This window comes from Phoca vitulina, unplaced genomic scaffold (genome assembly GCF_004348235.1).
Source record: "Phoca vitulina isolate PV1807 unplaced genomic scaffold, GSC_HSeal_1.0 scaffold17, whole genome shotgun sequence".
Lineage (NCBI taxonomy): Eukaryota > Metazoa > Chordata > Mammalia > Carnivora > Phocidae > Phoca > Phoca vitulina.
In genome coordinates this window covers 8178644-8202226 of record NW_022589720.1, presented here as the reverse complement: position 1 = coordinate 8202226, position 23583 = coordinate 8178644, and the positions used below count along the sequence as shown (strand labels likewise).

Below are 23583 nucleotides of genomic sequence, written 5' to 3'. Positions count from 1 at the left end.
TGTACTTAACAAAAAAGATTATATTTCAGTTATTCGCAGAAGAAGGATTACTCAGTTAATGGTGTTGGATAAATGCCCTAGCCATATGGGGGAAAATAAGATTGGACCTTTACCTCGTGGCTTATGCCAAAATGAATCATTAAATATACAACCAAAAAAACACTGGAAGAAAATTTAGATGATGATTTCTATAAACTTGGCTTTAGAAAAGCATTTTGAAGCATAATAGCAAAGCCAGAAACCATAAAGAAAAAGACAGATAAATCTGACTATACAAAAATCGACACTCTTCAGCAAAACAACAGGATGCACAAAGTAAAAAGACAAACGACAGGAACTTTCACCTTCAGCTACGAACAGCTAAGTTCAATTACATCCACTCTGCCACTGAGAACACAAGTAAAATTGATTTTTTTTTTTTAAAGATTTTATTTTATTTAAAGATTTTTTGACAGAGACACAGCGAGAGAGGGAACACAAGCAGGGGGAGTGGGAGAGGGAGAAGCAGGCTTCCCACGGAGCACGGAGCCTGACGCAGGACTCGATCCCAGGACCCTGGGATCATGACCTGAGCCGAAGGCAGACGCTTAACGACTGAGCCACCCAGGCACCCAAAATTGAATTTTTAAAAAAAATCTGTTTGGAAGCATCCGACTTCCAAAACAACCAGGACTTGCAGGCTCTATATCCCAGAAAGAACAGAAAAGTCCTGAGACGAACTTCCATTCTCACCACTGTCCCCTCCTGGTATTTGCTGATTCATAAGGCTGAGAGACCAAGAAACCAAGCAGAGAGCACTAGCTACAGATCAGAGGCATTAGGCAAAGTCTATCAGTCTCAGGGGTTAAGGAGACAAAATCGGAGTTCATAGCCTGCCAAGGAAGACAGGCCTATTAAACATGCCACATTTTCTGTAGCAAGCCCAAAGGGCTAGCCCCTGGTGTGGGGCAAGCCAGAAATAGACCAGACCTCACAAAGACCACAACCTAGCCTACTTTCACCCGCCCACTCTGTCTGCCAGAAACAAATTAAATCCTCTCTGGAGGAAGATAACACCATTTAAAGCTACTTCAATTTTTCACATACAGTATCTACCATTTAAAAAAAAAAATTACCAAACACATCAGGAGACAGGACCGAAAGAAAAAGAGACCATAAAAAACATCTCCAGGAGATACACATATTACAGTGATCACTTTACAGTAACTGTGATTAATATGTAACAGAAAATAATGACAAATGGGAAGTTTTAGCAGAGAATTAGAATCTATAAAAAAACAAATCAAATTTTGGAAATAAAATATAGAATAACTGAAACTAAGAATTTAAAAATGAGTTAAGGTGCACCTGGGTGGCTCAGTCGGTTAAGCATCTGACTTCGGCTCAGGTCATGATCTCGGGGTCCTGGGATCAAGCCCCACATTGGGAAGCCTGCTTCTCCCTCTCCCTCTGCCCCTCCCCCCCAGCTAGTGCTCACTCTTGTGCTCACTCTCTCTCAAATAAATAAATAAAATCTCTTAAAATAAATAAACAAACAAACAAATAAATAAATAAAAAGGAGTTAAGAAGCAGATTAGGACACACAGAGAATTAGTGACTTGGAAGATGGGTAAACCAAAAATGGCCAGACAGGAAAAAAAGGATGGAAAATAAGAAAAAAAAACTACATAAGAGTCACATGGAGCATAGTGGAAAAGGTCTAGTATTTGTGAATCTGGTGTCACACAATGGAAAGTAAAAGAAAATGAGACAAAACAATATTTAACAAGACATCAGCAGAGGACGTTCCCAAACTGACAAAAGCTATCAAGCCATAAAGTTGAGAAAATAAAATCAATACAAACTGGAAGAAGAATGTGGAACATAAGCTAGACAAAGAATAACAACTTTAGCATATTTTAAAAATTCTTAGAACTCAAGAAGAGAACACAGACTAATCCAAATAAATGGACAGAGAAGACGATGCTATATGAAACAAGTTTCAACCTCACTAATCATCCAAGACACGCATGTTGCAGTGAGGTATATTGTTTTTTTACCATGACTTAGGAAAGATTAAAACGAGTGAAAATAACTAGCATTGGCCAACTATGAAAGGAGAGGTACTTTGCTATCTTGTTAATGAGCATAAGCAGGTTCACTCTTTCTAGAGGGCAAGTTGTGATTACGTATCACATCAGCCAGGATAGGCTAGGCTCTGTGGCAGTAATAAGCAACCCCCAAATCCCAATGGCTTGGGACAAATGTCTGCTTGCTCACATGATACAACCACTGCAGGTGGGCTGGTGCTCTTTTCTGTGTTGTCTTCCCTCTAGGATTGGGGTTGATGGAGGAGGCTCTATCTGGAATATTGCGAGTCTTATTGCAAAGGGAAAACCCATATGCCATGGGTCTTACAAGGATGACCAAAGGTTACACTATTTGGCCAGAGCAAGTGGAATGACCAAATGTAATGCTATGGAGAGAGAAGCCTACTCGTGCTCCAGGGAGAGGCAGAATTTTTCACAAGAATAGGACCCACCATGTGCATCCAAACTCAAGACCTAACAATTTCCTTAAGAAAAAAAAAAGCGGGGGGGGGCGCCTGGGTGGCTCAGTTGTTAAGCATCTGCCTTCGGCTCAGGTCATGATCCCAGAGTCCTGGGATCGAGCCCCGCGTCGGGCTCCCTGCTCAGCGGGGAGCCTGCTTCTCCCTCTCCCTCTGCCTGCCTCTCTGCCTACTTGTGCTCTCTCTCTCTCTCTCTGTCAAATAAACAAATAAAATCTTTAAAAAAAAATGCAAATGTATATGTAAACTGCTATATTGCTCATAAAGGACAAACTAGAAATAATCTCAGTGTCCACCAGGAAGTCATAAGCTAAATAAATGAAAATGTACAGAAAATAGAATATATTGCAGGAATTAAAAATAATGATGTGTGTTTGCTGGCATAGAAAGATGTCCTCAATAAGTTGCTAAGGAAAAAAGCAGATTATATGTACCATATTATATTAAATTACTGTGAAGTCATACCTAAAACATTTAATTATCTCTAGATCAGAGATTTTCATCTTTGGCATTTTGCCTTTCTATGTTATTTGAATATTTTACAATAAAAATGCATGACTTTAATCTTCCAAAAACCAACAAACCCATTTTGATATTTTGAATAATTAATGTGCAGTGTCACGAGGATCCAGCAAAACAGGCAATTTCATAAGCCTACTGGTGGAAGGAGAAATCAGTCGTCTTCCTAGAAAGGAAGATGGCCTTTAAAAGGCTCATACTCTTAAACCCTATAATACACCTCCTAAAACTTGATCTAAAAAGCAATGCTCCGAGTGCCAATAAAAGATACACTAAGACATCCATTCATCAGAGCATTATTATAAATAGCAAAATTTCAGAAACACCAAAATGCCCAGCAGATGATTAAATAAGCAACGATGTATGCAGGAATAGGTTTTAAAAATCAAGATTCTAAAGTACTTTTAACAGAAATGAGCTCAGACTATGCTTATAAGTGAAAAAAGTAGGATCCAAAACTGTATTTATAGGATAAACTTTAGAGATAGATAAAAGAGACCAACAGTTCATGTAAAACATCAACTTCATTATCTCCGGGTACCAGTGGTACTTGTTTATATTTTCTTCTTTGCACTTGGCTCTTTCTTGTTTTGTTTTTGTTTTGTTTTCATTTTTCACACCTAAATACTTATATTGGAAGCAGAAAAAAAAAATCTAACAAATATTACTGTTAATATATCAGAGTAAAGGAGTAAAGATCAGAGGGTAGTGTGATCATTCACAGGGAAAGTCAAACTCTATCCAGAAGGATCTTCACAAATCACTAAAATTAGAAACATTCTGCCACAATGAAAACTTCATGTACTTCAACTTCATTGCACCTTGAAATTCAGCAAGCCCACGTGGAAACCCATCAAACACCACAGCCCAGCACCTCCTCATGGGAGGGCGCCCAGCACACCTTCAGGCAGTGGACCTCTGGGCAGCCAGGCCGCGGGGGCTGACAGAGGAAGCCACAAGGACCCCAGATGTGCTTTCCAGGTCTGGGGTTTCTCTCGGGGTCTCCTTTCCCAAGAGGAAAGCCTAGCGCTCCACAGACTCACATCATCACATTTTTAAACTTCCTGCGTCAGAGGGAAATGATCACCGAGACTTGAAGTCAGACCTAAGGAGCTGAAGTTTAAGGACATCAGTGGGCAGCCCAAATACAGATTTGTAAACCAACGACCACGTTTGGGGATCTTGGCTGCCAACCCAATAGGCATCCAGGGAATACCTGATTCAGTTACAGGACTGTTGGGAAGATGTTCATCCAGTTAAGTATGTTGTACCGGACGAGCTCACCACAAGCAGTCCTGAAGGCAAGAGCACCGCGGGACATTACTCAGGCTCACTTCTGAGTGCACCTGGGTCTTCCTCCTGCCCCTCCAACTCTGGTTGCCCAAGGCTGGCCTTCTCTCATTAAGGGAGCTCACCAGTCCCTTCTGACCTCTCCTGCCTCTTCATTCTGCTCTTGCCCTTCTGGCCTCCTGGCTGTTCCAGAACATTCCAGATGTTCCCACCTCACAGCCCTTCAATCTTGTTGCTGCATCTGGACTGCTCTTCCCCTAGACAACAGCACAGCAAGACTCTCATTTCTTTCCTGCCTTTACTCAAAAGTTCTCTCCTCAGCGAGGAGGGCAAGTTTCAGATCAGCCTGGCACATGCCGCTCATACCCTGCTTGCTTTACCTTTCTCCTCAGCACCTGTCCCATGCTAGGGATTTTATGCCTTTTACCTAATCGTCTTACTTATTGTTTCTCTCCCCCAAGAGTACAGGAGCTCCATTTGAGTAGGGATTTCACTCTTCTTTGTTCAGCCCTCCGGTCCCTAGAACACTGCCCACCGCAACCCATTCAATAAATATTTGCTAAATCAATGAATCCATTAAAAAGAAAAGAAGGTAACTTCAAAACTCAAGAACCAAAATCAAGAAGCATAATTCATGCAAATAGTTTTTACAGTTTTTTTTTTTAAAGAACTGCAGCTCAGTGTTTGCTTGAAGTGTTATTAGTTAATAAAAATCCCCTTGAAACCAAAACCAAATGCACAATTTACTTGATAGAATGCACACTGCAAAGTCTTGCCAGGCATGAAATGGGTCATCTCTGGCTCCTCATTAGCTTCATTATCAATTAAATTTCCACGAGCATGTGGTGGCCGCCTCCAGACGTCCTCCCAGCGCCGGATAGAGCTGGAGCGATCATCACGAAAGGCAAACTCTGTGAAATCTGAGTGGATGTGTCATGCCTCTTGCAGCTCATCTCCTCATATTACATTTTTAAAAGCACAACTTGTCTTATTATGAGTATTTTCCAAGAGGAAAATGAAGTATAACATCAAGATTTGGACAACAACAAATACTCCAACTGAGAAACTAATAAGTGTTTACAGTGCTGAGGACTGCAGCTACGGGTTTTTCTCATTTTATGGAATAGGAGCAGCTCACAGGAGCTGGTAAACACAATTTTCCAATGAAGCTGTGTCAATTTCAAAAACACCTGACTAAACATTTGGTGAGTAAGAGGCAGAAGAGAGCAACCGGGTGTGCCAAATACTAGAGATTCTTCTATGATCGCAGGAATTTCTCCATGTAAAAAGGCACCCACAGGATCCCTTTATTTTCTATCTCAGTCATCGTCAATTGGGGAGTGATTTTGTGCCCTGAAGGGACATTTGTCAATGTCTGGGGACATTTTTGGATGTAACAGCTGGGGAGGACGGGAAGGGTCCTACTGGCATCTAGTGGGCTTTCCGCTAAGGTCAGGAACAAGACAAGGATGCCCACTCTCACCATTTCTACTCAACACAGTACTAGAAGTACTAGCCAGAGCAATCAGACAAGGAAAAGAAATAAAATGCATCCAAATCAGAAAGAAAGAAGTAAGATGATCTCTGCAGATGACATAATCCCATATATAGAAAGCCCTAAAAACTCCACAAAAAAAAAAAAAACCCTGTTAGAACTAATAAATGAGTTTTGTAAAGTTGCCAGATACAAAATCAACATGCAAAGATGAGTCACATTTCTTTACCCCAATCAAGAAAACAATCCCACTTATGATAGCATCAAAAAGAATAAAATACATAGAAATAAATTTAACCAAGGAAGTAAAAGATCTGTACACTGAAAACTATAAAACACGGATGAAAGAAACTACAAATAAATAGAAAGATAACTGTGTTCATGGATTAATATTGTTAAAATATTCTCACTACCCAAAACAATATGCAGACTCAGTGCAATCCCTATTACAATTCCAATGGCATTTTTAACAGAAATAGTAAAAAAAAATTCTAAATTTTGTATGGAACCACAAAAGACCCCAGATAGCTGAAGCACTCTTGAGAAAGAAGACAATGCTGAAGGCATCACACTCCCTCATCTCAAGTGATATTACAAAGCTATAGTAATGCAAACAGTATAGTATCGGCCCAAAAAACAGACCCCCAGATCAAGAGAACAGAGCCCAGAAAAAAATTCAAGCACGGAAAGTCGACTGATTTTCAACAAGGGCACCAAGAACACACACAATGGGGAAAAGATAGTCTCTTCAGTAAATGATATTGGGGAAACTGGATATTCACACACAAAAGAATGACATCTGATCCTTATCTTACACCATCCACAAAAATCAACTCCAAGTGGATTAAAAACTGGAGCATATGACCTGAAACTGTAGTTTTAAGTATTTCAAAATCAAGGTATAGGGGTGCATGGGTGGCTCAGTCATTAAGCGTCTGCCTTCGGCTCAGGTTATGATCCCAGAGTCCTGGGATCGAGCCCCGAATAGGGCTCCCTGCTCTGCAGGAAGCCTGCTTCTCCCTCTCCCACTCCCCCCTGCTTGTGTTCCCTCTCTCGCTATATCTCTCTCTGTCAAATAAATAAATAAAATCTTTATAAAAAAAAAAATCAAGGTATACAACTGACAGGCAGACATGGCTCCCCAATCTTATTCAAAGAGCAGGTACAAAGCACCTACTATGTGCGCCAACCTCTGCCAGGCTGAAGACGACATAAACTGAAGGATGCTGACACTCTCCGTCATGGAGCTTACCAAGCCTAGAGAGAAAATACCAAGCATTATCGAACAAAGCCGAGAGAAAACAGTTTATAAACAAGTTGCAAAACATGCTGAGAACCCAGAGAGAAGCCACCCCGTGAGGAGGCGCGGGAGAGAGTTCCAGCAAAGGTGCCATCTGAGACTGCCCTGCAGCAGAGAGAGGGGAAGGGTGGGGGTCCAGGGACAATAAGGACCTGCCAGGGTGTGGAGGTGGCACAGCCCGTGGCTGGGGGGACAGCAAGCCACCCGGCTCAATCCCCTTACTGACACAGTAGAAAATCAGGCATTTGGAGCATTCTTGTAGGGGGACTTGAAGGAAGAGCTTCCGAAGATGCTGCTGTCGTACTAAAGCCACACATATGAACAAAAATTGAGAAGTGGCAGGAGAACAGAGTGGAAAGTGGCAAGATGCAGCAGGGGTGGAGGGCGGGGGGGAGGTGGGGGAACCAGAGAGGAAGTATAGCATCTACTTCAGGGGCATGTCGCAAAGCCCCAAATTACATCAGTGTGACCCCAAAGAAAAGTGGGAGCCCATCACGGGACTGTCCAGTATTTAGAAAGTGACTAGATGCAGCAGACGCGGGCAGCTGGGCCTACTCCAGGGTTGCAACCCTGGGCAACTAGCCAGATGGGGACAGCCAGAGTCGGCTATGGACTTTGCAGCCCCCGGGCAAAATGAAAATGCCGGGCCCTGGCTCAAAATCGTTAAGAACTTCCAGACAGCCACAGCAAAGCATGACACCAAACAGGGGGCCTTTTTAAGCACAAGGCCCTGAGTACCGACTACCCGGGTTGCACGCCCACAAAACCAGCCCTGGAGGCAAGCGGCAAGGATGCCAAACGTCCGAGGGTGGTGATGAGCTGTGTTTCAAACATGTCAAGGAGGAGATGTTGGGCGAAGGTTGGCACGAGAAATCCTGCAGCTGACGTGAACACAAGTGTGACTCTCGGGAGAGCTGTCCGGGGCCGAGAGCTGGCATCAGCAGAACAAGCCTTGAGGGGGCTCTACCAGGCGGCAGTATTCCGAAGGCGGGGTGTGAGCCAGGGCTCCGGAGAGACAGAACCAGCAGGGGACACAGACAGACAGAGAGGTATTTTAAGGAACCGGTCAGACAAGCACGAGAGCTGGTAGGCTGGAAACTCAGACAGGAGCTGATGCTAGTGTTGAGGCAGAATTCCTCCTGCTCCGGGGGACTTCAGTTGTTCTTGAGACCTTCAGCTGATCGGACTCGGCCCACCCACATCAGCAGTGGTCATCTCCTTAACTTAAGTTACTGCAGCTGGTAACCACGTCCACAAAATACCTTCCCGGCTCGCAGAGACAAGTGTGCGATTAAGGAACGTGGTGCTATAGCCTCGCCTAGTTGATGCATAAAAATAACCGCCACGGGGAGTGAGAGACAAACCGGTGGAAAGAGCCTCAGGAAATGGGCCAAGAAATGGAAACCAGAAAGTCAGGTGAGACCAGGAAGCAAGAAGCAGACAAGAAGCCCATGGAGTCCAAGGAGGCGGCCTCAGTGTGCATGACCCCAGCTTGCAGACCACTTCACAGGGGCTCAGGGATTTGGGGGGTCCCGAGGTCAGGCCACTGTCAGGATCAGACGGCTTATTCCAGGGGCACCTGGCTGACCAGCAAGGAAGGGGCTCTGAAACCCCGCCGAACTGTGCGCCAACCTGCACCGGGCACAGGCCTGCCCTCCTCCACCTTTGTCCCGGAAGGGATGTCATCTTCCAACTCTGACAGAAGCGCCCAAAATCCTGGGGAGGGCAGGGCAGCCCTGTGCAGGCCAGGGGCAGTTTCTGTGGGTGGGCTGGGGGAAAAGAAATAAGAAATAAGAACTCCAGGGGATGAGGCCGGGGCCGGGCGCCCCGGAATGGATGCTTTCACAACAGCCGACAACAGAGCCAGAGGGACAGCTGCAAAGCCAGAGAAGGTGGGAGTCCTGAGTGAGCGGCGCAGAAGGCCGGGCCCTGGGCACCCGCCACAGACCCGCCCGCCCCACGCGACTTTGGCCTTGGGAAGCAGAGGACTTCAGGAGCCTATCAGAGCCAAGCCCCTGGCAAGTGAGTCTGGGACTTGTTTGCTTTGGGATTTTATCCCCTTGTTTATGAGAAGGGTTCCAAATATGATGTAACAAGAAGAGAACTAGCAGAGAGGGCAAGATGGGAGAGCTGGTGGGGGCTGGGGGGAGGGTCCAAACCCACTCGGGGAAGAGGTTCGTGCTGGGAGGGGGGGGCTCCGTGCCCAAAGGGAGGGGCTCCATGCCCAGAGGGGAGGGGTGTAGGCTGTGCGGCAGTGTGTCCTTGGCCTTTACTGAGCCACTTCCCCTGCCCCCTGTCCCGAGACCTGTCAAGGGCAAAACCAGCCTGGCCAGCCTCACTGCTATCCCTGAGGCAGGAGCAAGAAAAGGGGGGGACAAGCCTGAAGAAAGCTAACTCCCTCTTCTCCAGGATGAGCCGGGGCGGGAGAGGGTGAACTGAAACACGGACCAGAAGAGGTACCTGCCACCCACCAGTGGTTCTCAAAAGTGAGCGTCAGAGTCCCTTGCCGGGTCGTGGAGCACAGAGTGCCGACCCCAGCCCAGAATTTCGGATTCAGGAAGTCTGGAGTGAGTCCCCAGATGCTGCTGACGCTGCCGGACTCTGCAGCCACACTTTGAGGACCTCAGGGACAGGTCAGCAAGACCAAGGAGGGACGACCAAGAGGGCAGTTCGGCTTGATGCTCAGTGTGAAATGGGTCATGTGTGGGGCTTGGCACACTTGTGCAAAAACTTGAACTCCTATCATACATTGTAACTCATAGGTAATTCACGGCAAGACCCGTGAAGGTAGAGTCTGCACCTGTCACCGGGTCTTGCACGCGGCACTTCCTGTGGTGAAATGAATGTTGTACTCTTTTATTGGGTAAAAGGTCAAGATAAGCGGTCATAAAGTGACAAGGATCTAGTTCTTCTTTCATAACAGTCCTGTTATAAATCATGTAAATGGTTAAAGGAGATTAGTGGTTGCCTAGGGCTGGAGGGGCCGGTTGGATAGAGGGTCACAGCCGGAGGGTACAAGTTTCTCTCGGAGGTGATGCCTCCATACATCTGTGAATGTCCCCAAAACCACTCATTTGTCCACTCTAAGAGGGAGAATTGGATGGTATGCGAGGTATGTATCAATGCACCTGCTGTTAAAACACTCTTATCTTCACTTTCCCCTTCAGACTGCTTCCTTTTAGTTTGCATTTGGGGGATTTCCCCTGACTTAGAACTTTAAAGGCTTAAATTAGTTTTCTTTGAAAAAATTTTTTTTCTATTCCTGGACGTTCTATGACGACTTCATTATTTAATTTTACTCATGTCAACATTTTATTTTTAAATCACAGAATAACAGAATCCTATCCTTTCACAGATGGAGATCATCCATATGTGAACCCATCCAATTCTCCAGGCGGACACCCTAGGCTTTTTTGGAGCGGAAGCCATGCACGTGCAGTGCTATTCACATATTACACAAATAAACGGCCCAGGTCTTCTGCAAGTGGAAAAAAATATTTTAAATGCATTTTTTAAAATTTCTTCAGCATTTCATGTATTAGGAAGTGGAGCCTTTGGGTGTGATTAGATCAAGAGGTTGGAGCCCCATGATGAGATGAGTGCCCTGATAAAAGACACCCCAGAGAGCGCCTGCCCTTTCTCCCATGTGCGATCAGGAGGAAGACTGCCCGCTCGGAGCCAGGATAGCCAGGAAGCAGGACCTCACCGGGCACCCATCCTACCAGCACCTGATCTGGGACTTTCAGCCTCCAGCACTGTGAGCAATAAATGCTGTGTGTGTAAGTCACCCAGTCCACGGTGTTTGGTCACAGCAGCTCGAATGGAGTCAAACATGTTTTAACAGCAAACATTCAGGAATAGCCACTTCTTTGAAAAATGAGCTTTTTTCATTTTTACGGAGACTTTCTTCTAAAGTACGTATGTTACTGATAAGGAAAGAGCTTCTATGTATTGCTAAAACTCTTATGTCCAAATCAAGCCATTTGCAAGCTGGTAGATGGAAACAGATGCAAACAAATGGCTGATATGAATTTTTAGTTATGTTCAAAGGTCCCCTCCACCGAAGTAACATTAGGAAACCTTTCAAATAAGTTAGTAGCATCTTAAGTATTTGGGGACCCAATAAAATTATTAGTAGAATCACTGTAAGACGCTGTTTTTAACAAATGAGATAGGGTTTTACTTTTTTTTTTTAATAACTCAATACACTGTACCTCATTCTAAAACCAGTGTATTTAGATCTATTTACAGCAAGGAAAATTCCAAATTCGCCAGAGAGTTCATGGTAACTGAATTTTTTAGAGAAATGTATCTATTCTACTTTTCACACATGGCAGTGAAGATTCAACCCTTCTCTCAGGACCTTCCCGAGGGCCCTTCCTGATCAAGGGCTCCCCGGTCTCCCAAAAGTACCCTCAAAGAGATACACCTGTCATGTGTCCCACCTGGGTGACAGCTCTCTGGCATGTTTAAAAAACAACAACAACAACAACAACAACAACAACAACCCAGTCTAGGGGCACCTGGCTGGCTCAGTCAGTGGAGCATGCAACTCGACCTGGGGTTATGAGTTCAAGCCCCACGTTGGGCATAGGGCTTATGTAAAACAAAACAAAACCAGTCTAAGCGACTAAATTTGGGCAAAAGCTTCCCTCCCGGTGACAATCCCCTCCCCCACAAAAATATAAATTAATACCACCGCTTTCCTCCAAAGTAAGAATTCCAGATACTGCCAAAGGAGGAAATCTGTGGTCCAGCAGGCCTTTCGGCTTCTCTTAGGTGACATCTGGTATGTGGCCCCAACACATGAGTGCCTTCTTCACACGTAGGGTGACCGACCATCTCAATCTGCCAGGGGCACAGGGGTTTTCCAGGATGCAGGACTTTTCGGTGCCACCGTGGGAAAATCCTGGGCAGAACAGGGCGAGCTGATAACCCTCGAGGGCCATTAGGTGCCTGCGAAAATCAGCCTCCCCACCCCTCACAGTGCATGGAGGATGTGCCTGGAGACCTCAGAGGTGGCCTGTGCCAGCCCACCCTTCAACAAAGGAGGATGTGCAGGTCACAAGATGCACCACAGTCGCTCCTCCCCCTACTCCTCGGTGCCTCTGATGTCCCTTTCCACGGTGCAGGAAACAGGTCCCCCAAAGATCTGGACCTCCTGAAGCATGACAGGCGGCAGGGAGATGTGTCTCCCAGCAACGACAGGCCTCCACGGCTCAGCAACCTGGCTTCCAAGTCTCCTCAGCGGCGTCCAGGGTAGCCTGGAGCTGCTGTAAATGGAATTCATTTCCTAGAAACCCGCCCATTATCTAACACCAGAGAGAGAAGCCCCGTGTCCCCTGGCCACGGGGACAACCCTGACCTAGGAGCTGAGTCTCAGCGGCTGTTTGTAGCACATGACTGCTGCCCCTTGTTTCCCCTTATTACGATTTTTTATTTTTTATTAAGTAGGCTCCACGCCCAGCGTACGGAAGCCATACAGACAGCAGTGGGCAGGGCCAGGCCCTTTAGAATGCCCGGCTCGACAAGGTCAGGGAAAAGCAGAAAGTGAAGGGAACTCCAGGACCCCACGACCGTGGCTTGTTTACAGAACGTCATGGCAGCGTCAGTCTGTGGGACGTCCCAGGATGGACCAGGGCTTTGACTCCAGCGCTCTCCGCACCAGCTTGTACCCAAGGACAACGCTGAAGGAAGAAAAAGGCTTGCAATGATCCCCGGCATATGCACCATCTCTCCCCTCCTGAACTGCTCTTCCTCATCGTTCCTGAGTCTAGATCCTTCCCATTCTCCTCCCAGCCTCGGACGGCTCCAACTCCGGTCTCCACCCACCCAGATTCAGAGGTGCTCCCCAGATGCACCAAGATGCGGCCCCAGCACCCTTCTCTCCCTCCCACCTACCCCACCACCTTGCTTCGTTTACACCCGTGGCACCAACTGCCACTCAACAGGAGCCCCCCCCCTCAACAAATTCTCGTGGTTACGAGAGTCCTCACCAAGTAGACGCGCCGTTCTCTTGCTTCTACCTTTCCCCTTGCTTAAAACTGAAACAGCAGGACTGGAAACCACCTTGAGATTAACTCGTCACAGAAACAACAGTTCCATTTACCAAGTGCCTGTGCTGTTGCACACAGAATTACTCCTACACCCCGCCCAGAGCCTCTACGAGGTACTGTTATCCTCAGAGTAAGATGCCCATTTTATAGATGGGGATCTAGAGGACGCTCAGGATCCAAAGATCGTGTGGCTTGTCCAGGATCATGTAACCAACCTGAGCCTGCCATCTTTGGCCACCAAACTTGTTTTCTGCTCTAAGAAAAGTCCTAGTGCTCTTCCAACAAGTGTATGTGCCAATCACCTCAAGAGCTGCATGAAGTGCAGACCGCGGTCCAGCAGGTCTAGGGAGGGGCCTGGGACCCCGTATTGGGGAGAAGCTCTCAGGCGATGACAGTGCATGGCAGCAGCGGTTCAAACATCTAATACGCCCAGTGGGTGCCGTTCCCACATATTTACCAGGTCTGATCCTGCTTTAGTTTCTAGAAATCGATCTATTTGTGGTGGTAAGGCTACAGGTAAAAGGTAATGCATGAGTTCATTTAATTTTCCAATTTTTTATGGTGGCAAAACTGACAAAGTTTTTCCATCTTAACCATTTTTAAGAGTTGCTTTCCTTCATTTCATACTTGTGATTTTGAAACAGCCATAGACCTACAGAAAGCTACCCACTTCGGCTTTCCACCCCAACGTCAACATCTTCAATAATTACAGGGCAAGAGCTCCACCATGAAATGAGCATTGCTGCGATCCAGAGCTTGTTCGGGTGTAGGGTGGGGCAAGGGGTCCTGTGTCATGTCAACCCACGTGTAGACCACCGCAGTCCAGACGCAGGGCTGGCCATCACCACAGGCCCCCTCCTGCTACCCCGCTAGAGGGGCACCCACTCCTCCTCTCCCCGAAACCCTAACCCTGGCAACCTATAAGCTGTTCTCCGTCGCTATAACTGTATTATTCCAAGAATGTTACACCAATGAATCATACAGCATCATTTCCTTTGAGATGGACTTTTTTCACTCAGCCTAATCCCCCCATCTTCCTTTATGTATAAACCAACTTCACGCACCTTCCTTTGTCTCAGAAAGTGGGCTATGGTAAATTTATTTAACAGCCTGTGCTACGCAGCTCCCCTAAGCACGCTCCTGCCTCTTCACTGGCCTCACCTCCCCACCTGCTGCCCACGCCTCTCTCAGCTGGAACGGCCCTCCCTCCGCAGGTGTTCCATCTAATCCAAGAGTCAGTTAAATCCAGAAACAGAAGCCAGAGAGAAATGCTTGACTCCATATCCCATCACTTGCCTACTTTGGATTGAACTTATTCAGAGCTGACATAAATACGCCTTGGGAAGCATACATCTGTTTTTGTTACTTTGAAATTGCTCTCAATCCCACGGCTCCGATCCAATTTGGCCGCCAAGCCAACTGTCACTGGGGATTTCACATCTCCCTTCATTTCCTATCTCTGACTTGGTAGAAATAAGTAAAATTCACCTTCAACTGTCTTTCAAATTTAAGAACACTGCTTGAAAATAGTCTCTTTTATGTACACACACGAATGACATCAAGGATTCTTAATATCCTACTGCATCTTAAAATCTGAGCTCTTAAGAACACATACACACATGCACACGCATGCACACACGCACACACGTGCACACACGCACACGTGCACACACGTGCACCTATACCAGGATTCCAGCAGGCTGTCTAAAAAAATTACTTCCCAATCATCTTGAATGAAACATATTTTCTTTGTTCACATATTTTAACAACTTCACTACAACCTTCTTATTTCTTTTAATTAAAAGGAATTACGTATTATCTTATGTATGGAACTGTTTGACTTAATTTGGAGAAATCACAGACTATCACATGGTTATAATTTAGAATTACTGGCCCAATAAAAGGCTGTAAGGCCAGTCTCGAGAAATTTCAAAGTGTCACAAAGACCATATTCTCTGAATCAGGTTTTAAGAATTCATTTAATAAAGCTCAAAAAATATATTTTTTTAAATGTTACACATAATTCTAAATAACTTCTAGATCAAAAAAAGAAGAAAAGAAAGCCTAAGATAAATTAGAACAGAACAATGAGAAAATACTACATACCAAACTTGGGGGAAAAGCAAAACTGATACTTCAAGAGAAAACTATAGGTAGAATAAACCTGACGGTAGGAAATAATTTTTTTTAAAAAAGCAGAAACTGATGAAAGAGTGAAGAAACGGATCCAGAGCAAAAGCTGACTCTCCGAAAGGACGGACTGGATAGATTTTTTTTTTAGAATATTTGTCACAAATGAGAAACAGCACAAACTCAAAAATATAGAAAAAGAGGATATAAGACAGTAATAACAAACATTAAAAAGAGAACTCTATAGAAACTTCAGATGATTGGCCTTTAAAACTTAGAAAAAAATAGGACACTTCCCTGGAAAAATAGATGTTACTATAACGGACAGAGGTATAAGAGAAAATATGCATTATCCTATAAGCTTTAAAGAGTTACTGACCTAAAGTTCTGATAGGATGGCTTGGATTTTAGTGATTTATAATTAATTAAATAGTACTTAGAGCATTTGCTATGTCATAGCCACATGTCATGCAAAATCGCTTTGAATGGTTTGCCTATTATACTGATATAAATGTCAGATGAATAAATGATATACCCTGTTATTATTTTAGATTTCTGTAACACCTCTCCCTCGGTCTTTCTTTACAAGTATAGGATTTCTTTACAAGAAATCAGATGCTCAAAATCAGCCAACCACTCTCCCATTTCTCATGCACAGCCGGGAGGAGGCAAGGGTAGAAAGCTCAGAAGCCCCTTGGAGAAGCCCACCGGGGTTCCAAGGAGCAGCAGAAGCAGCTCCAGGGTCCCTCCAGAACCCAGCTCTCCTGACGCACTAGATGCCCTCTCCTCTGAGCCTCACTCTGTCCTACTGCAAAAAGGTGGAGACAAATAACCCGGCTCTAAAATCCCATGACGATGGGGGCGCCTGAGTGGCTCAGTCGTTTGGGCGTCCGACTTTTGGTTGCAGCTCAGGTCGTGATCTCAGCTTCAGGTTGGGCTCCATGCTGCGGGGGGGGGGGGGGGGGGCAGGTTCTGCTTGAGGATTCTCTCTCTCCCTCTCCCTCGGCCCCTCCCCTCCGTGCTCTGTCTCTCTCTCTCTCTCTCTTTCTCTCTCTAAAATAAATAAATAAATCTTTAAAATCCCATGACAATGGTCTTCCTAAATTTCTGAAATCTTCATCCACCTAAACACACGAAAAGTGGCATCAAAAACCACCCTTTCCTGTGAAAATTAAAACAGGACTTTGGAAGCAGATGGCTTCCCGATGCTGGATCGTTAGGATGTGGAGGCTTTTGGTACCCTCTACTTGGGTACCCACCTGAAATGTTCCTTCATAAAACTAAATTTAAAATAAACAAGTAAGTGCTCAGGGTTGGCAAATAACATCCTTTTACAAACAAAAGCAAACTCCCCCTGAAGAGGGTAGATCTGGGGCCTTGAGACTTCCGTCAGCAGAAGTGACCTCGAACCTCGTAAGCTCCGCTTGCTCTCTTGAAACCCTTAGCCCGCCCTGGAGAACCAGCCCAGGCCAGCCTGCTGGAGGATGAGAAACCACACGGGGCAGAGTCACCCGCAGAGAAGACCTTCCTGGTCCTGCCAGCCGCAGCCGACTCCAGCTGAACGCAAGTCCAGCCCAGATCAGCGGAGCTGCGCCATCCTTAGCAAAATGTTTACCGTTGTACACACCCTTGAGTTTTCAGTTACGTGGCATCTGGCATAGTTGTGGCCACAGAGACCTGCCACACTTGTATCAGAAACACGTGGGATACTCTTAACAATATTATAATGGTGGACACATGTCATTAACACTTGCCCAAACCCACAGGATGCACAAAACCAAGACGGAACCATAGTGTAAACCGTGGACTTTGGGTGATAATGTGTCAGTGTGGGTTCATCAGTTGTAACAAATGCACAACTCTGCTCGCACATATTGGTCATGGGGGAGGCTGTGCACGTGTTGGGGCAGGAGGTAGATGGGAAATCTCTGTACCTTCCCCTCAATTTTGCTGTGAATCTAAAACTGTCCTTAAAAAATTAAGTCCTTTAAAAAAATAAAATAAATAAAAAACAAGATACAAAAAAAAAGGCATGGACCTCTCTACTGCTGCTGGGCCCAGAGGGACGCCCCTAAGCCCACCCACCCACGCCCCACCCTCGCCATGGTCCGTGGGGAGGAAGAAGCAGACAGACATCTGTCAGCCTGCCTGCCGCACGCCCACTTCAGCTGACCGCTTCTCTGCTCCTGCCCCTTGGGCTCTGGTCTAATCTGCTCATCCTCCCTTCCGTGTCCCTCCCCCACACATCAGAAATAACACACTAACATACATCCCCAAGTAGCAAAGTCAAGCTCCCTGCCCACAAGCTCCCCAGGCTTGATGGCCCCCAAACCTATGGAGGCCAGAATTCTCTTTCTATCGAGACTAGCCCCATTCTAAGCACATGCAGTGCGAGAGGGCTGGGTGTGAATTCCCAACAACTTGATTTCTCATTTTCGGGAAAGGGGATTCCAAAGTCTATCAATCCTTCTGTGGCATTCGAAAAAACAAAACCAAAACTCAAACACGATTTTTTTTTCTCGTGTGTGTGTCAAGATAAAGGTCCCGGTCACTGCTGCAAATCTATAAAACATTAAGCCCCCCCACGAGTAAAGGGAGACACCCCCATGCTGGGTGGGTGGTGTGCGCTTGGCCGAGCCTAGAGAGCAACTGGGGGGCGGGGCCTTTGGAGAGCCCCTAGAATTTAAACATGCCTGAGAAGAATGACATCAAGAAAGGAGGGCAATATTTTAAATTTAGCATAATTGGGCCTAATTTGGTTCAAGAGCTGTCTGACATTCGAACTGCCTTTCTACAACAATGAAAGCAGCACAAACACGTCCTTTTGGTTTCAGGGCTGTCTCCAGAGCTGTCACCTCCATAAAGGTGAATCTCGGGAGATAATAAGAGGAAGAGAAGAATTATGAAAAAGAATTATGGCAGCTTTCACCGTCCCCAAGTCACAGGGAACAAAACAACCATAAATCTAAATGACAGCAAGAGCACACTTTGAATGTTACTGGAGAATTATTTGACAAATATTTACATGTTACATATTAAATTATGCGATCCTTTTAGAGCAATAAATATTTTAGAAGAAAATTGTATGCTGAGCCACATCCAAGATAGTACCCATCTCAGGAGCCAGGAAAGAACACATCTTCTTAAACAAGACATATCTGATCCTTGGTTACTCAAACCGAATGAAACATCTGTCAGCTTGGGCAGAACTCCCTTCTTAACTGACCGGAGATCATTAGCTCAACGAATGTACCCAGAAATCCTTTCAAAGCCTTTAGAGACATTTTTCTTCTAGGAAGCTGGCTGTGGGCAGGACCTGTGAGCTGCACATTCTGTTGATGGAGCAAGTACCCCTCTATTCCACCAAACTTCTCTCTAGGGCTTTCTGTAAGGTTTTTACTATCACTAATCGTGATAAGCTTGTAGATCAGGCCCAAAGGGCTCATGCCTCAGGGCCTTTGCACTTGCCGATCCGCTACCTGCAGCGCTTTCCCCCACATTATCTTCTCTACATCTTAGTCAAATGTCAGCTGCTCTCTCAAGTGACCACTCTCAACCCCTGAACCCCTGGATTGTGTTTACCCCGCTCCAAGTGCTGCAGGCTAGACTGGGGTAAGACAAAAGCCCTTCCTGAGAAGGTGCTACCTGAGAAGGTGCCCCTGAGACCTGAAGGCAGTGAGTGAGCACACCTCTGCCCCAAGGTTGAACACTGTCACACTGAAACCAGTTCACTTCCTAATTTCCTGTTTCTTAGCCAGCTCCTCTGGGCTGGCCTCTTGCCACCAGACCCGGGTTGGCCTCGCCTCTCCAGCTTTGGCTCCCATACACCCCCCCACCCCGTACCACAGCACAACCAACCATACTGCCCCCACCACCACCCCCTTGGCTTGGTCAGCTGACCAGAACATCCTCCCTCCACAGCCCCCCAAGTCTGTCCTCACTAGGCTCCCAGGATTGTCGGAGCTCCTTGCATTGAAGACACTTGCTCTGTATCTCTTTGGACTGCCTTCTGGGGCCCTGCCTCGGGCTCTAAGCACCGGGTAGTCTTCCTCTCTAAGCACCAGGTACTATTACTGTGAGTTCTCTCCTCAAATAAAGGGCCAACTCTCAAAGGCAAGGACTGTTGATTTCTCTTCCGGTCTCCTACAGTACCTGACCATTGCCTAGCAAGAAACACATCTGCAATGACTCGCTGTCCCATTTGCCATTGGTTGTGCATTGGCCCTTTACAGCACTTTATTCACAGTTTTTATAGGAAGACGGAGGCTGTTTGATCAACAGAATCTAGGAGCCACTGGGAAGAAGAGAAGCTCTGGCCTCCCCCTCCCCCAAAGCACAGAACACAGGACTTGCTCCTTCTGATCAGAAGATACAAGAGCCCAGGGGTCTTGCCATTTGCCAGCCATGTACCATTTCTCCATCATGATTTGGTGGGGAGCAGAGAGGAGGAGACTCAACACAGAGAAACAAAGAGAGATGCTGCAATCAAGGGGAACAGCAGAGAGAAAAAGAGCTTCGCCTGGCAGAAGGAAAAAGTGCTGGAGGATGTGTTCTTCCCAGCCGGGAGGAGGCTGACAAGAAACAGGAGGGGATGGTTAACGAGGGCTATTGTCAGTGTCATGTGCATTAGGGGGTTTCATGCTCACGACCCTGGGAGGTACAACTAGGAAACCGAGGCAGAGAGGCTGGAACCTGTCCTTCTGTCCAGTTCCATTGCCCTCCCCGGACCCTATGCTGAGGGAGTGGCTTTCAAAAGTAGCCCAGAAACCCCCTAGCCATGGTCTGTTTATATTGTTCTCAGATGGCTAGAATGCCCCAGTCCCCAAACTTTTATTTGTTGCCCCCAAAGGAAACATCATAAAGCTGGGCCCAGTGGAGCCTCAAAGCAGCTTGGCCTCTGCCCACCCCAGCCTCCTGGACACCCCAGGCTGCTCAGGACATGGGACCGACCAGCCCCCCACCATGTTCTTCCTGATCTTTGCGAGGCTTCCTTAAAAGCAGGCCCTGCTTCAGGCAAGAGAGGTCTCCTATAAACACCTGTGTGTGAAAACGCACCTTAGTAAAAGCCAAAGGAGAGCTGCAGAAACAGCCCCAGCAGCCCACCCACGGTGAGGGCAGAGGGAAGGAGGGGTGCAGGCACCGCCCCGGTCCTAACACCTCCAGGGCTCCGGGGCCTCTGGGTCAGCGCCGGCGACACACGACACCAAGCACAGTCCCTTCCCTGCTTTCAAATGCTGTGTCAAGCAAGCCGCCCCTGTGGAAGCAGAAAGTGACACTGGCAGGCTCCTCCATGGCTAAGCCCAGCCCAGACCACAGGGGGACACACAGCACCCCGCTCCGGAGATAAACGGAAGGCACAGGGTCCCCGAGATCGCGAGTGAAACTGCCACAGGCTCGGAGTAAAAAGCACTTGCACTCCCGCTCTGTGCGAGGCTGAGGCTGCGGATCCCACGGGACCCGGAGACTGACGCTCAGGTGAGCAGCTGCCGACCCACACGGACTCCCGGCGCTCGGCCGCTGGGCTCCCTCGGCAGTGTGTCCCCCCGAGTGCTGGGTGGGTTGTTCCGTGAGCCAGGCATTCTCACGTCTTCGAAAGCCAACTTTGTCTTTCCTTTTCAAAATGTTTCCTACCTCTGAGTCCTGACATGACTAATGGATACGTCGGGCCTCCCTCCACCTCCCCCCATCCTCGCCTGCCCTACGGGGTGGGTGTCTCCGCCTCCACCGCCTTCCCAGGCCCTGCTCCGGGGACCCCGGCCGGCCCTGGCTCGGGGCAGTGGCCACGCGGACGGCGAAGTCGGAGACCACGCTCACGGGGCGCCGCGGGGCTGGGGGCTCCGGGAGGGGGGCAGGCGATCCGGGAGGAAACTCCGACTCCCCGGGGCCTGCAGGAGCCCGTCCGTGTTCGGGCGTGGAGGAGAAAGGGCAAGGGCAGCGGGAGGGGCCGGGGGTCCGGGGTGGCAATTGGGGCTCGGGACAGGACGTTGTCCCTGCAGGCCAGGAAGGGTAACGGTCAGAGGGGGCCCAGATGGAGAAGACCCGGTGAGGGGTTTCCAACCCGGATCCGAGCGCGGGCCCCCGGGGGTGGGGGCGGGGGAATTCAAGGACAGGAGGACTCCGGGGGCGGGAAACGAAAGGGAGGCGGTGAGGACTCGAGACTAGCGGCGTCTCCCGCGGCGCTGTGACCTGCGGCAACGCTCCACAGCCACCCTCCCACCCCGCCGCCGCCGCCGCCCAGACTGCGACCCCGGCCGGGGAGGCGCAGGGCCGCCCAGGGCTCCACACGAGCCGCAGGACAGCGACCAAGACGCGCGCTGGGCAGCGGCACAGTCCCCGCGGGACCGGACAGAGCCGGGATCAGGGTGACGCGGAATGGGAGGGAGGGCGGAGGGGATCCCACCCGGCGGGGACGCCGACTTACCCGGCCGTTGCGGTCGGTCTCCTGCACCTCCGCGGCGCTCGGCCCCCGCCGCACCAGCGCCCTCAGCAGCCCCACGTCGTTGGCGCAGGCGGCGCGCAGGAGGGTCGCCTCCTCCGGGACGCCCTCTGGGACGCTCTCCGCACTCGCGGTGCCGTATTCCTCCTCGCCTCCGACAGGGTAGAAGGAGTCGTCCGAGGCGATGCTGTGGGTGTCGGGCAGACACGAGAAGTCCTCGTACTCCTCGTAGTCAGCAGGGTCCTCCCCGGCCAGAGCGTCCCGGGGTGGGGACGGCGTCTGTGGGGACACGCGGCGCGCCCCGCCGCCCTCCGGCCCGGGCCCGGCCAGCAACACCATGCTGGCGGCCGGGGCGCGGGCCGAGAGACTGGGGCGCGGGGCGTGCGCCGAGGTCACCGCCCCTCGTCCCCCGCGGCCCCAGAAGAGCGGTGCTCCGCGCGCTCCAGCCCGGCGGAAACGAGCGCCGGGCAGCTGCGCTCCGAGACTAAGTCACCGGAGGCTGGAGAAAGCCCCTCGGGGGTGGGAGGAGCCGCGGGGGCTTTCCGGGCGCGGCGGGCGGGCGCGGGCGGGGACCGGGCGGGGAGGAGGGCGGGGCGGCCGCACGGGAGGAGGCGCGCGCCCCGGGTTCCCCCGCCCGGCGCCCGGTGCCCGACAGAAGTTCAGAGCGGAGCGAGGGCTTCTGGGCGCCGCGGGGCCAGCGCGCCCGGCCGCCTCGCCTCCGGAGCCGAGAGAGGCACGCGCGGGAGAACTAGAAGCAGTAACTGGAGAAGCCGAGCGCCAGTGTCTCGGGCGGCGAGCGGCCCCGCCCCCCCTTCAGCGGCCCCGGGGGATGAGGGCGACGGTGGGGGTCGGGGGACGCCGCGAGCGGAGCCTGCTTCCCGCGTCGGGAACCTCCAAACCCCCGGGGCCCGGCACCGCCCAGGGCGTCAGGCCTCCCGGCCGGGGTTGCAAGAATTTCTCGGCACCGGAGCCACCGAGCTCGTTTTTCCACCTCCTCGGGAGACCGGGCTCCGGGGCCAACTCCACTCCGAGCTTAAGACCGGGGAATCGCCGGGGACAAGGGCACGGAGGACGAGTGGGTGCATAGTAAGCGGAGTCCACCGAGGGGGCCCGGGGCCGTGCCCCTTTGAACTGGGAGCTTCCGGAGGGGACGGTCCGCAGTCCCCCGATCACGCAGAGCTCGGGCCAACTGTGGCTTGCAGGTTGCTCCTAAGAGAGCCACGCTAGGGTGATGTCTTAAGGGCTCGGGTGGGAACATTTGGTGAAAATGAAAGGCTCCAGGCCAGAGCTTGAGGGGTGCCCTCCTCCCCCACTCCTAGCCCATGTCACGGTGCCTGGATCTGCGGAGTCAAGACAGAGAACCGCGTGAGGCCGCGACCGGGCTCTGGCTCGGGGCTGGCTGCCAAACGCAGAGAGCGGGCCCGCAGGAGGCTGCCGCGGTCCAGTCCCAGCCCCACGCCGCCCGGGCCTGGCTTCTCCGGGTTTGTCCCGGTGCTGGGGGTGATTTGCGGCGGGGAGCCCCTGACCTCGGGGAAGAGAGTGTGCGGCGGGCCAAATCCCCGCGGAAATGGCTCTGCGTGGAGGCGCTGTGGCGAGCCTGGGTTGGAGAAGTCACACCTTTGGCAGAAACTGTTTGGATCGGGGAGGGGGGGGGGTCGGATGCGGATACCACCAGGGACACAACCACCCCTCTCTCTGCCCCTCTCCCTCCTTGCCTTTTCACCGCTGGTGATAGCGGCCCACCGTGGGCCAGCCCGTGCAAGGCCCTCGGGGCCCAAAGGTGGACACAACTGGACAGACGAAGCCATC

The 23583-nt window shown here is 49.5% G+C and overlaps 1 protein-coding gene across 1 annotated transcript in view; it reads right to left on the bottom strand.

The window, feature by feature from the left end:
- Positions 1-22301, bottom strand: part of ANKRD33B (ankyrin repeat domain 33B) — a 69794-nt gene extending 47493 nt beyond the window's left edge. Inside the window, exon 1 of the mRNA XM_032415222.1 lies at positions 21760-22301. Within this exon, the coding sequence (XP_032271113.1) occupies positions 21760-22113 (354 nt within the window). The 5' untranslated portion in view covers positions 22114-22301. The remainder of the gene's footprint in view (positions 1-21759) is intronic.
- Positions 22302-23583: the final 1282 nt, after the last annotated feature.